This window comes from Pteropus vampyrus, unplaced genomic scaffold, assembly GCF_000151845.1.
Source record: "Pteropus vampyrus isolate Shadow unplaced genomic scaffold, Pvam_2.0 Scaffold16, whole genome shotgun sequence".
Lineage (NCBI taxonomy): Eukaryota > Metazoa > Chordata > Mammalia > Chiroptera > Pteropodidae > Pteropus > Pteropus vampyrus.
The window spans coordinates 6,663,921-6,677,679 of NW_011888797.1; the positions used below are offsets into that span (position 1 = coordinate 6,663,921).

Consider the following 13,759-nt stretch of genomic DNA (forward strand, 5'->3'; position numbering starts at 1 on the left):
TTCTCCACAGAAACAGAACCAGTAAGTTGTGTGTGTGACCCCAGCTCAAATCTAAGGAAGTTTGATGGTAGAATTCTCTGTTTTAGAGAAGGTCAGACTTTTTCCTCTTAAGGTCTCTGGCAGATTGGATGTGGCCCACCCATCCACCAATTTAAATGTCAATCTCATCTAAAAAAAAAACTCCTTCACAGCCATATTCAGACTCATATTGGACCAGATATCTGGGTCCTGTGGCCTAGCCACACTGACTCATAAAATAAACCACCACATGGTATATATTTTTTTAAGCATTTACATTCCCAGGACGATCCTAAACACCATCATGAATATCAAATACCTGCCAGACAATGGGATGGGTGCTTAGTTCTGAATGAACTCACCAAGACTGAGAGATTCTGTTTCATAAGACTGTTGGAAGGTTAAAGGAGAATTCTGGTGGGAGACAGAACCCACCTTCCATGATAAAAGCTGTGATCATCAGACACTTGCTCTCCCGTTGCAGCTTGGCGCAGGCTCATGCACTAGGCTCAGCCAGCCCCACATACCACTCACCTTCAATCAGGTGGTCCAGACACAAACAGCCTCCTTCTGTTCTGCTGTCTCCCGGGCCTCTAGCCCTTCTTGTAGCAATCTCACTTAGGGCCTCACTTTCTCCCCTTTAAACATGATAACAGAATCCACCTTCCCTGGTTTCTGGCTTGAGTCATCATACTCCCTAGGGCCTGGTCGCTCAAAATGGGGTCCATAGACTGGCAGCTGCCTGGGAGCTTTTTAGAATGCAGATTCTCAGGCCCTGCCCCAGACCCACTGAATCAGAATCTGCATTTTAACAAGATCCCGGACAATTCACATGCACATCGATGTTCCAGAAGCACTGACCTAGAACACACTCCTTGGCTCCTGCCATTCCAGGCCGTCTGCGGGAACCACCCTCACGGGTAGTCTGACCACACAGCACAGTAGGGCTGTCACTATAGTAACCAGCATGGCCACCCTTGGCCTCTGCCATCTTCCTAGCTCTGGTGGCCACAAATACGATAAGATTACAGTGACTATTGCTATAGAAACCAGCACTGGAGATGGTCTGCTATCAATTTTGCTATTTTTCCCTCACTCCCTGTATCTCGGGAATTATGAGCTTTCCAAACCACAGTAAAACATCTAAATTCCTCTCCGGCCTAAGAGAGACTCCACAAATAACAACAATGAAAAGCCAGGGCCACACAATTTATAAAGTAAAGGCATCGCGACTGCAGAGGTTTGCTCTGATTTGAACACAGATGACAGGAGTGTCGCTCTGTGTAGCGAGGCCTTTCCTCTCTCTGGCAAGGAGAAAGTTGAGTGATGCTCAAAACAATGCTGGTGATGATGATGATAACAGCTGCCGCTTATTGAGCACTTTCTTGGTATCAGGCGCCAGGCTACGTACATCAGCCCATTCAATTCTTGCAATAACCGTCTATTAGTTTCCTGTGACTGCTGTAAAAAGTTGCCACGAGTGTGGAGGCTTAAAACAACACAGATTTATTACCTTAACAGTTTTGGGGGTCAGAAGTACAAAATCAGTCTCACTGGGCTAAAGCGAAGGTGTCAGCAGGGCCGGTTCCTGCCGGAGGCTCCACAGGAGCATTTGTTTCCTTGCCTTTCTTAGCATCTGGAGGAAGCGTCTTTCTTAGCCTGCATTTCTTGGCTCATGACCTCTTATGGCATTAGTCTGACTTCTTGCTTCTTCTGTCACATCTCCCACTCCCTCCTTTGACCTTCTTGCCTCCTTCTTCTAAGGACCCTCCCGTAAGCACTTAGGGCCACCTGGATAATCCAAGATAGTCTTCTCAAAACCCTTAATCTCATGGGCAACGTTCATTTTCCCAGATAAGGTAACATTCGTAAGTTCTAGAGATTAGATTGTGGACATCTTTGTTGGGGGGGAGGCTGTTATTCAGCCCACCATGCTCTCTGAAGTAGGAACTTTTTATTAGCCCCATTTTTCTGATGAGAGAATTAAAGCACTACAATCGAAATACCTCGTTCAAGGTCACACAGCTAGAAGCCGGAGTGGGCATCCAACTCTCGGTCAGTCTCTCTCTAAAGCCTGAGCTTTTAACCTCTGCACTGTACGGCCTCCCGATGGCTTTGAATTCACCCACTATTGTCAGTAAGTTAAAGGAAGTGAACCGAAACGTCAGCTCTCTAAAGATTTGAGCTTCCAGTTGAAGCTCCTCAACCACAGACTAAAACCTCAAGGGCAGAGCAAGATTTTAAGTCAGACTACAGATGTATTAGTCTGCGAGGACAGGACTTCCGTAACAAATTAACACAGACTGGGTGTCTTGAACAAAAGATGTTTATTTCTTCACAGTGCTGAAGGCTGGAAGTCCAAATCCAAGGTTTTAGGCGGTTTGGTTTCTTTCTGAAGGCTCTCTCCCTGGCTTGCAGATGACCACCTTCTTGCGGCCTATTTCACAGGGGTGCCCCTGGTGTCTCTTTGTGTGTCCTAATCTCCTCTTAGGAGAACACCGGTCATACTGAATTAAGACCCATCCTAATGGACTCATTTTAATAGTTACATTCTGAGATACTGCGTATTAGGGCTTCAACATGCAAATTTGGGGTGGGGGGGCGTTGAAATAATTCAGTCCACATTAACAGGTATTGTCGCTGACCCCAGGAACAAGGCATTTTAAGTGTCTGAGATGAATGCCAGAGCCCCGTGGATGCCCTCACTGCCAGCTTTAATACTTGCTCCGTCTTCATCACCGTGTCTCCAGGCTCGCCTGCAATGACCTCATCATTACCCTGGCTTCGTGATCGTACTGGTTTCTGTGGCAGCTATGACAAGTTACCATAAACCTGGTAGATTAAAACAACGCACATTTATTCTCTTACAGTTCTGGAGAGCAGTAGTCCAAAATCAGTTTTAGCGGTCCCAAATCAAGATGTTAGCAGGGCCGTTTTCTCCTGTAGGCTCTGAGGGAAGAATCCGTGTCCTCGCCTTTTCCAACTTCTAGAGCCACCTCCTTCGCAATCCTTGGTTTGTGGCCTCTTCCTCCATCTTCAAAGCCAGCAGCAGAGCATCTGGCTTCTGTGTCATCTGTGTCAAATCACCGTCTGTTTCCCTCTTAAAGTCCGTTGTGATTGCATTTAGGGCTGACCTGGATACTCCAGAATAATCTTCCCTTCTCAAGATCCCTTACCGAATTCCATCTGCAGAGTTCCTTTGCCATCAACAATCACAGGTGTCAGGAATAAGACCAGATGTCTTTGGGGGCCATTACTCAGCCTACCACAGTGATCCTTCCTCACACATGTCCTGGCTGCACCGCCTGCCCCAGAGGGGCAAATAGGAAATGATGCACGTGAAAGCCCTTGGTGGCCTGTACAGGTCTTTTCTGCCTCAGGGCCTTTGCACAGTCTGTTACTGCTGCCTAGAACATCCATCCCTCTTCACACATGTTCACATATGGCTGATTCCTTCACATCTTAAGAGGTTTTGTCACCTCAGAGAGGCCTTCCCGCTTCAACCCTGTTTGTTGCCTATCCCAGCACCTGGCACTGATCACAATTTGTAATTGCTTTGTTACCTGTTGGTTTATGTGCTTCTTATCTGTCTCCCTGTTTGACTGTTAACTCTATGAGAACAAAGACCTGATGAGTTCTGGTCACTCTATCTCCAGCGCCTGAAAGTATGGTGCTCCCTCAAGGATTGTTAGATGAATAAATGATGGTAATACATGACATTCATGGCCGGATTAGGGTTTTATCCCTGAAGGTACTGCCTCTGGGTACACCTGTGGCTCTTTATTCCCCAAAGCCAACTCTTCGTGGGAGGGTTCTATTTTCTAATCTCTCCAAAGCTTTTTGTCCCTATCACTACCTTCCTGCGCTTCTTCCCATCCTCCCTGCTTCATACAATGGCCCTGGCAGTTGGCTATTTCAATAGAATCAAAGAAATTTACAATAAGAAGGAACCAGATAGACCTGGGGTCGTCCGACTGTGACCCACCATCTGATTTTATGAATAACGTTTTCCTGGATCACAGCCAAGTTCATTCATTTATGTGTTGTCTGTGGCCGCCCTGTCACAACGGCAGAGCTGAGTAGGTGAAACAAGGCTGTGTGGCCCATAATCCCCAACATATTTACTATCTGCTCTTTTACAGAAAAGGTTTCCCGACCCCTGAAATAGACTATCTGACCCAAACTCACCCACTTTACAGATGAAGACGCTGAGGGCCAGATGTTTTCAGATCAGAGCCGGAGTCCTACTGTGAGCTCCTGGCAGGTTCAAGACTAGAATTTGGTTCTGCAGAATCCCAAACTGTGCTTCTCTCACATATTATACCATCCTCTGTAGCACCCAGCCCCTCGCCAACCAAACTCCCTTTCGATTCCAACAGTCACGCACATCGTCAGTTCTCTCTTCGCTTTTCAGAAAGGTCCCAGCAAACTTCCTGAGCTGACTTGCTCTGTTGACCCTGCAAGAAGCCCCTCTAGCTTTCTCTTACCATCTAGAGCCTCTGCCCCCCGCCCCCAGACCTTCTCTTCGAACACTATAGCAAATATTTCCATGGCCACTGCCCTGATCGAGTTGACTGTGTCCCCTCTCTGCTCACCTCAGTCCACGTGGCCAGAGATGATCAAATCTGGCTTGTTCCAGAATTCCCAGAGGAGCTTGTCTGGAATGCAGATGACTAGACCGAACCCCAGACCTGCCGAACCAAAACTCCAGGGGTGAAATCAGGCCGTGGGCAATTTTCACGCACTCTCCCTGTGATTCTGATGTTGAAACAACTTAAAGAGCCAGTTCATCAAACCAGGAGCTCCTTAAGCTCCCTCTAGGTTTTGGTCCCTACAGACAACTCAGAACAAAGTCAGTAGCCAGGGGAACAATGTTCTCTTCAGAAACCTATAAGGAGCATGCAGGCTTTTTCTCCCTCAGTGTTCTTTACCTTCTCCTCAACTCTAGGCTTTAGAATACTTTCCTGTCTCCAAATCCTCCAAAAGAAATCTCACAAGTCATACTATTTTTTTTCCCTCTGAGTAGACAAGATAAGAAGATTTTTAAATGAGTTGCTGGCAAAGAATTCATGAGCTTATAAACGACTGAGGTCAGAGTGACGAAGAGGAGGCAATGTTGAAAGGAGAGAATAGGTACATAGAAAATTCCAGAGGAGGCTGGAATCCTGGGGATCGGGGTTTCTTATTCTGGTGCTGCCAGCCGTCTTGGTCAAGGTGTTGTTTTGAAGGCGGCAGAGTCTCTTTTTCTCCTCTTTTGGCATTCATGAGGAGCTGGCTGCCTGCCCTGGGCCTGGCATCACACATGAAAGGCAGCAGCCCAAGGGCAGTCTGTGATGGAGATGCAGACCCGAGGGGCTGGAAGTTGTGGGCTATACTTCTGGGGCCCTGTGCAAAAGGAGGGGGCTGCTCCCTCTGCAAAACAACCCAGCGGGGTTCTCTGAGCACTCGGATCTTGTTTCAGCAGTGTTGGAGACATGGTGTCAAAAATAAGTCCTGCTCACCTGAGACAGTGGAATTCAATTCAATTTCAAGTCAGTGTGTGTTTATTGAGTGCCTGATTCAGTTTAGGTGATGGAGAGAATGAGAGAATGAGGGCGACAGCCTAGCAGCAGGCTGATGTATGCAGAAATAACCTGGGAGTCTGCCCCACAGGTCCATGGGTCCAGAAACTCAATTTTTATCCATTTCACCCAGTAAGAAATTGGTATATCTTAGTCTATTTCATGAACAAATGTTTATTAAGTGCTGTCCTGGGGCTGGATCGGTGAACTCAGCAGTCCCAGGTCCCTGCTCCATGGATTTTGCATTCCAATGGGGCATCTGCAAGGCCGGTGGCTAAGGGCAGTGCAGTGCAGTCTACCATGGGAGGGGTCCAGGTGGGGTGGAGTCATCAGGCGAAATGTTTAGGGAGAAGTGAGATTTGAACTGTGGTTTGAAGGTTAAGTGGGGCTGGAGGCCTTTCATACAGGGGACTGAGCTGCATGAGTGGGACTGAACATGGTGTGCCATCAAGGGTCCATGACCAGATCCTCTCCCCTGGAGTGACAGGTGCATGCTGGGTAACAGAGTGTGTGGGGGTCAGCTGGACAAGAGAATGTCGGTAGCACATGGGGTTATGGCACATGGGCAGTGTCGTCCAATGACTTGAGTCTGACTCCCAGCTCTCATACTTGCTAACCTTCTAATCCCCAGGGCATGTTACTTAACCTCAATAAACTTCATTCTCCTGATCTAGAAAATGGGCATAGTCATAACTAGCTCATAGGTTGGTCCTCAGCATTTAGATGAGATCATGAATGGGATTAACTGAGATGAATGTAAAAGGCTTAGCTGTTGAATATTATTAACATTGGATAAATAGGCCCTATTCTAGGAAAACTAGAACCTGCCACGCAAAGCTTGGTGGGAAGCTCATGACATCTGCATATAATGAGGGTTTCGCTGCCTTGTACATCGTCCTCTCTCGTTCCCACGGCAGCCAGGCTAGACTGAGTGGCAGCACCGGGGATAGGAGAAGGTAGCAAAGGCACCTAGAGCATATGTGCATGCCCTGGCCTTTTTAATTTTGCACCCTAGGCACCTCACTTGCCTCACCCTAGTCCCAGCCCTGCGGAATGGTAAGAAACCTTTTTGATCTACACAGTGTGTTTCTCAAAGTGTGGTTCTTGGTGCACTTAAATCAATATCATAGGGGCTTGCTTATTAAAATTATATTTCTAGACCCTACAGAATCAGCAGTTCTGGAGATATGGCCAGGAATGTGCATTTTAATACACACACACATACACACACACACACAGAGCTGATTCCCAAGCCCTCGATCAGTACTTTAGAGCAGTTCTTTGAGTGTGGCCCCAACCCAGCAGCATCAGTATCACCCAGGAACTTATTAGAAATGGAAATTCTCGGCCACCTCCCCAGATCTACTGAATCAGACACTCTAAGAGTGGGGCCCAGCAATCTGTATTTTAACAAGCCTGCCAGACCATTCCGATGCACATTAAATTCTCATGGGGAGGTTTTAAAAACTACCAATGTCTGCCTCCATCCTGGATGAATTCAATCAGAATCCCTGGTCTAGGACTCAGATATCGGAAGCTCCACCCCTTCCCCCGTAGTCCTAATGTGAGGACAGAGTTTCTAATAATCGCTGGAAGAAATAGGAAGATGGCAAATGTGTATTACGCCCAGAAAGTTATTGACTCAGGTCATTCTTGCAACAAGCTGGACACCCTGCTGTGATCCCATTAGCAGGTGAGGAACCTGGGGCTCCCAGAGCTCCAGGGGAATGGCAAAGGCCCTCTCCGCCCCGCCCCCACCATCCTCCCACCCCTGCTTTTCTGGCTGTGACCGCCAGCTGGCTTGTTACCTGTCGACTTTGCTCTCTATGCCTTTCCCAGGAGCTAAAGCCTGTTGGCGGCCTGGTGCTTTGGCAGAGCTTAGGCTCCAGAAGGATGACAGAAAGCCGGCTGGGGATGGGAAGGGAGAGCTGGAGGACACCTTAACATTGGGGCCAGAAGACAGCCCCAAATTTTAACACCCCCAGGAGTTTTCTGAGTTTTCTCCTAAGCACCAGACCCTGTGCTTGGTGCTTTAAGTGAGTCATCTCCCTTACGTTCACATGATCTCTGAGGGAGATAATACTCCTCGCAGAATAGTCCCAGCGTATCCTTTCACGGTCACTTTATCCCGGGTTTATAGATGAGGAAACTGAGGCCCAAAGACTCAAGAGAGCCTGCCCCGGGGTCACCAGTGCGGTCAGGATGTCTCCAGAGGCTCTCCCACTACTCCAGCATTCAGAGGCAGGGTCTCCAGGGAAAGCGAGGTGGGGGTAGGGAGGTGGGAGGACGGGCGAGGAGTGTGGGGGTGGCGCTGAGCGGGCAGCCCCCTGGCGCCCCCCGCTGCCCTAACCTGTCTCCGCGTCCCTCCCCCGCTGCAGGCCCTTCCTCGTGCTGCCGCCGCTGATGGAGTGGATCCGGGTGGCCGTGGCACACGCCGGCCACCGCCGCAGCTTCTCCATGGACAGCGACGACGTCCGCCAGGCGGCCCGGCTGCTGCTGCCCGGCGTGGACTGCGAGCCGCGCCAGCTCAGGTAGGGCTGGCGGGCGGGGCGCAGGGACGGGCTGGCCTTGCAGGACACCCGCTCGGCCAGGGTGGAAGGAGGCGGTCGGCTGCGCTGCCCGCGGGGCTTCGGGCTCATGGCATCCACCCTTTCAGTCGGAGTCCTGCAGGGCTGCTTGCTTCGGCGGGCAGACGTTGCAGCCACTGAGACTGAGGCTCCGCTGGTTTAAATGATACATGTGGGCTTAACAAAAAGCAGGTCTCTCGAGTTCCAAGGATGGAGGAGGACAGGACAAGGCTATGTGGAAACGCTCTGATTATTCCATTGCAAGATACCCTGTGCCTGGTTTCTCTTTGTATTCCTTCTATTCTCTCTCTCTCTCTCTCTCTGTCGTATGGTTTTCCTGTAGTTTTCTAACAAAACCTTGCGGAGTAAAATTTCTGGCTGCGGAAGAGCACGCCCCTTTTTCCACGTGGGTGGGGATGGAGTGCCTCTCTGTTTCTCATGCCTGTATCCAGGTCTCCCTCCATCTAGGTGGGAATTATTCACGGGCGCTGAGGACCCCCGCATGGGGCCTCATTTTCATCCAAAGCAAAAGAAAGAGAACAATTCACTCAGCTGAGTCAAAATCTGACTCCAAATGCAGAAAGCACAGAAACTCAGAGGGGTGTGTGTGTGTGTGTGTGTGTGTGTGTGTACACTTTCCTGACTCCCTGTGCTATTTGTCAGGTGACCATTGTCACCGTTTTCAAGCCCCTACTGCCCACCTGATGAGAAATTGCCCTTCAGAAGTTCATCTGGCCCAGTCATGTGGCCAGGCTGCAGAAATTTTCACTCTTCCAGGATCCGATTGGGAGTCTGAAAGAAAATGGGAGTTTGCGGCATAAAACATAGCCCGGCAAAGGCCCTGCAATGCCCCTTGGCCCGAGAACGTACAGGGGGCTGATCGAAGTCATTGCTGCTAGCATTTATTCAATGCTTACTGTATGCCGGGCACTGTTCTAAGTGCTTTACACAGATTATTTAATAACTAATATTCTCCAAACCCTATGAAGTATGTACCATTATGGCCACTTTCCAGATAAGGAAACCGAGGTGCAGATAGGTTAAGGAACATACCCAAGGTCACAGAACCAGTAAGTAGTGGAGCCAGGAGATGAATTCAGGGAGCCCAGACCTCCAGGCCCATAGTTTTAACCATCGAGTTGTACTGTCCTTAGGTTTCTGGCTGTGCCACCATCCCTTACATATTGTCACCTAGATTAACATCAGGTCTCAGGGAAAGGCTGGGGAGCAGCCATTCATTGAGCACCTACTATATGCCATTTATCAATTGCAACAAGAGATTTGCATCCATTTCTTGTCTCCTTTAGTCCCTGAAGCAGCCTCCTAAGGTTAGTGTAATCTTCCTGTTTTGCAGATTAGGAAGCTATTGGTGGGACGGCTTGTAGGTGGAAGTGCCAAGGATGAGAGCCTTGTGGCACGTATTCCAAAGGCCATCCTCTCCTCCCACCACCCCTGCTCCCTGCCCCGGCTCCAGCCTGGGATGGCCTTGGGACTTCAGCTTTCTTCCTTGCAGCAAGCCTGGGGCTGTTGGGTAGTGGGGAAAGTAAGATGTTTCCCTAACTCTTCTGACAAAGTACTCCTTGTTTGTCATGCTCTCAGGAGATGCCCAGCTTAAAAATGAGGAGCCTGGGCTCCAGAGTCCCATTGCCTGGGTCCAAATCCCATTGCCATGGTTAATTAGCTGTGCAACCTTGGGCAAGCTAGCTAACCTCTCTGGACCTTAGTTTCCCCACCTGAAACATGGACATAATAATAACAGCTCCCCCTGGAGGTTGGTGCAAGCACAAAGCGGGGTCATGAACATGAAGCAACTGTACAGACAATGCCTGAAAGGAAATAAGTGCTCCGGATGTGGTCGCTGTTAGCTAGCACTGCCCCAGGTCTCTGCCATTCCTGTAAAAGGAATGGAGGCTCATACCTAGGTGTTGCTTTATAATTCTTAAAGGCTTTTAACACTTTCTCACATGAGCACGTGAGCTTCCAGACAAACACTGTCGTTATCCACGAAGGTAGTGCTGTCCCATTTTACAGAGGAAAAAATCAAGGCCCAGCAAGATTAGAGTTAGGAGCCAGATATCAAACCCAGACACCCAGAGATATAACCAGTTTGTTTGGTCCGTCGCCCTTGACCTAGCCTTCTTTGAGGATACTGAGAACCCTTTTTCCAATGCTTCTATTCTGCGAGCTGAACATGAGCTTCCGTCTCTATGCCCTTCCTCCAGCAAGGAGCTTTTACTGTATGGACTAGTGACCAAGTATGCGTCATTCTGACAGTCACACCAAGGAGTTCGATTTCAACATCCATCCAGTTCGAGGCCTCAGCCTTGACCTTCAGGGTGTGAGTGTGATATCGTGGCAGGCCCAAATGCACACATTTGGAGTAGGAAAACAAAGGAAGTCAGTTCCATGTGAGTCTCTAGGCTATTTTTGGTCATTTATCTCTCAATTTTTGACTCATTTGTCTCCAGAAGGATGATTTGTGTGTAGATATGTACTAATTGATTGTTCCAGCTAAATTTGCATTAAGTTTAGAAATCATTTTCAAAGAGAAAACTAAAATATAGTATTTCATTTACTTTCTTGAATAGTTAAGTGTAAGACAAGTTTCATTAACTAAATTCAGTATGTGAAAAGGATGGGCAAGTTTTTTTAAAGAGTACTTAATTTTCAATTTAGGCAACACACCAGTTCATCTCTCTATATATTTTCCAATCTCATTTAATGTGACATGAAGTAGGAATTACTTTCTCCAGTTTGCGGGTAACATGCTCAAAGAAACTTTGTTCGTTCAGACATCCTTGCTCTGCGCCTTGCACTACCTGTCTTCACGGTGTGTTGTCCCCAACAATTGTACAAGGCAGACTTTGTTGTCCCATTTTACAAATAAGAAAGCTGAGGCTAGCTGAGGTCATGCAACCTGTCCAATGTCACACAGCTACTGTGAGGCACGTGAGGTCTAGAATGGAGGCCTTGGCAGGTAGAATTAAAAATACAGTCTCCTCGTCTTTCTATCCTCCCAGACATTCATCTTCAGAGTTGCTAGACAAGCTCCTAGGTCTGAGTTAGTCAGCTCCCCTTTCTAAATAAACAGCTCTAGAAAAATTCGGGTAATTTAGCGGTCTAACAAATGCAGAAACTTGGAACTTGGTGTTGGCAGCTAGAGTGTCAGTGACTATTAGCACATATAATTACCTACCAGCTGGCCAAGGTTTCCTGGTGAGAGACAACCTGGACTCCAGCCGTGACAGAGCACCTAGAGGCAAGGATTCCCAGGTCTGACGCTAGTGCTGCCATTGATTTTCAGAGTGACCTTGGTCAAAAGCTGCGGGATTTCTGCTTTGGTCTTTATTCGGCTACCTTACAGTCTCATCTTGGTGATCATGTTTATTCAAAGGGAATGCCATTTGATGCAGCTGCAGTTCGTAAGGGGTGACCCATTTATTCTTTCTTAATTAGAGTATCAGATCATCTAAACCTGAGAAATCTGGCCTTTTTTTTCTTCTCTTTTTCTTGTACTTTGAGAGATAGGGAAAGGACAGTAGAATAATGGAAAGAACAAATAATATACCCTGGCAGGGTTTGTACTTTTTAATATTATTACTAATTTGTTACGAAAAAGTTCAGAAATACAAAGAGTAAATACTGTTGTTAATCCACATTTGTAAGAGGCCGTTTTTTCTGCTCCAAAGAGAGGCTTTGTTAAAATGCTGGTCATAAGGGGTGTTCCCAGGTTCCACCTAGCTGATAAACGGCTCCTACCAACAGGATTTGGGGGTTGTCAGAACCATGAGTTCGCCCCCAGGAAATGGTTAATCTTTTTGCAGGTGTTTCTTACATTCAGACCAGATTTTGAACTGTCCCGATAGTGGTGAGTTTGGGTGTGGTAAGGTGCGGGGTGTATCAGGATGGGATTCAGGACCCCCAGGTCATTATGTTCTTTCCTTCACACTTTCATTATATTTACTGAGCACCTACTAAGTGCCAAACCCCACAGTAGATGCTGTCATCTGGGTCTGCTGCTTTCAGCGGTGACCTTGGGCAAGTCACCTTGCCCATCTCACAGGGCTAGTTTCCTAGCCCTGTAAAGACAGGGGTGACAGCTGCTTCATAGGATGAGGAACCTTGGTAGAGTCACATATGAATTTAATGAATCGCACCACTGTTTGATCTGCTACTTTTAACCCTTCCCAGGTCTCCTGGGCACCTTTTGAGGTTAACAGGTTTTGCTGTTTATCTGGTACTGGTCAAACTGGGTTCTAAGGTGAAGGTTGTGCCACAATAATACCTGTCCTAAAATTCTGGTTTCTCTTACATAGCCCTATAATGACAGCTGCAAGTTTGGGTTCATTTACCAAATATGTATGGGATGCTGATGGCCCACCAGGCCTTGCATGGGGCACAGGCATACCAAGTCAGGAAAGTTTCAGCTGCTGCCCAGAAGGGCCACAGCATCTGGTAGCTCCCAAGTCACATAGGAGACAGGCCTCGTGCTGTTGGAGCTGCTGGCCCTTGTTCCTATAAACATCCGTAGCCCTTTAAGGCGGGATCACCCAGATGAAGGGAACTCCAGCCCTTGGTGTCAGAAATCAAGATGCTCCACATTCGTTCTTAGCCTCATCTCTTAGATAGAACCAGGTCTCATTCTGGGCTGAGAGGAGACAGAGTCCCTGCTAGAGAGACACAGACGACAAACAATAGTGATTAAAAAAGCAAGATAATCTCACAGAGTATGAGTTCTACAAAGAAAGCCAAAACAGGGTAGAAAAGAATTGAAGAGAGAGGGGCAGATCAATGGGATGTTCAGAGAGCACCTCGGGACCGTGAGGAGAAGGGACAGTGTCACGCTCCTGCCTTGGAAGCATATGTGGTATCCTAGCCAGGGACTTATAGAAGAGACTCGGTGTGGGAGAGATCTTGAGCCATATCCGCACCAGCCGTGTCACTCAGTCGTGTCCGCATGACTGAATTTGGACCTGGGGCCTCCCCACTCTCCCGTAGAAAGTCACCTGCAGAGGAGCAGCACCTGGCCCGGGCATGGCCCCGTGGGGCCCTGGAAAGCTGTCAGCGTCTCACAGAGTCAGAGCTGCTCTCTCCTCTCCCCTTGAGTGCCCTTGTCCTTGCCTGGCTCTGGACCAATCCCACAGCTCCCCACAGCCTCTCCAGCTGAGCTGCCGCAGATGTGCACCCACGTAAAGCCAGCCTCTTCCTCACCTCCAGCAGACAGACGTCCATACTGCAGGCCCCTTGGTGAGCCCATTGGAGCTGCCGCTGCCCCCACACTAACGTCAATGCATTAGCGCCTCCTGGAAGACAGGAAACTGCCCTCTGCCTGATGCCAGGAGAGTCGTTTTGGGGCTCCACCGTCCTCCCCTAACAATGTCAGGGACAAGGCCACAAAGCCTCTAGGAGGTGAGCTGGCGAGGTGGCCCTGCATTCTGCAGACACATACCAAGCACCTACTGTGTGGCTGATCTAGACTGGGGTGGGAGGGGGGTTGAAGTAATTACAGAAAAATCTGGTAAATGTTCTAATATGAGGCAGTACATTTAAATGGAAAATAAACAGATTTAACAGGTAGAGAAGGTGAAGCGAGGAGAAAAAGAAGGAGGGCAT

The 13,759-nt window shown here is 48.4% G+C and overlaps 1 protein-coding gene across 2 annotated transcripts in view; it reads left to right on the forward strand.

Annotated features, from left to right (window-relative positions):
• BTBD11 (BTB domain containing 11) overlaps positions 1 to 13,759 on the forward strand; it is a 354,686-nt gene that overhangs the window by 286,814 nt on the left and 54,113 nt on the right. For both annotated transcript variants that reach the window (XM_023527347.1, XM_023527348.1), the window contains exon 5: positions 7,958 to 8,110. In XM_023527347.1, coding sequence (XP_023383115.1) covers positions 7,958 to 8,110 — 153 coding nt within the window. The remainder of the gene's footprint in view (positions 1 to 7,957; positions 8,111 to 13,759) is intronic.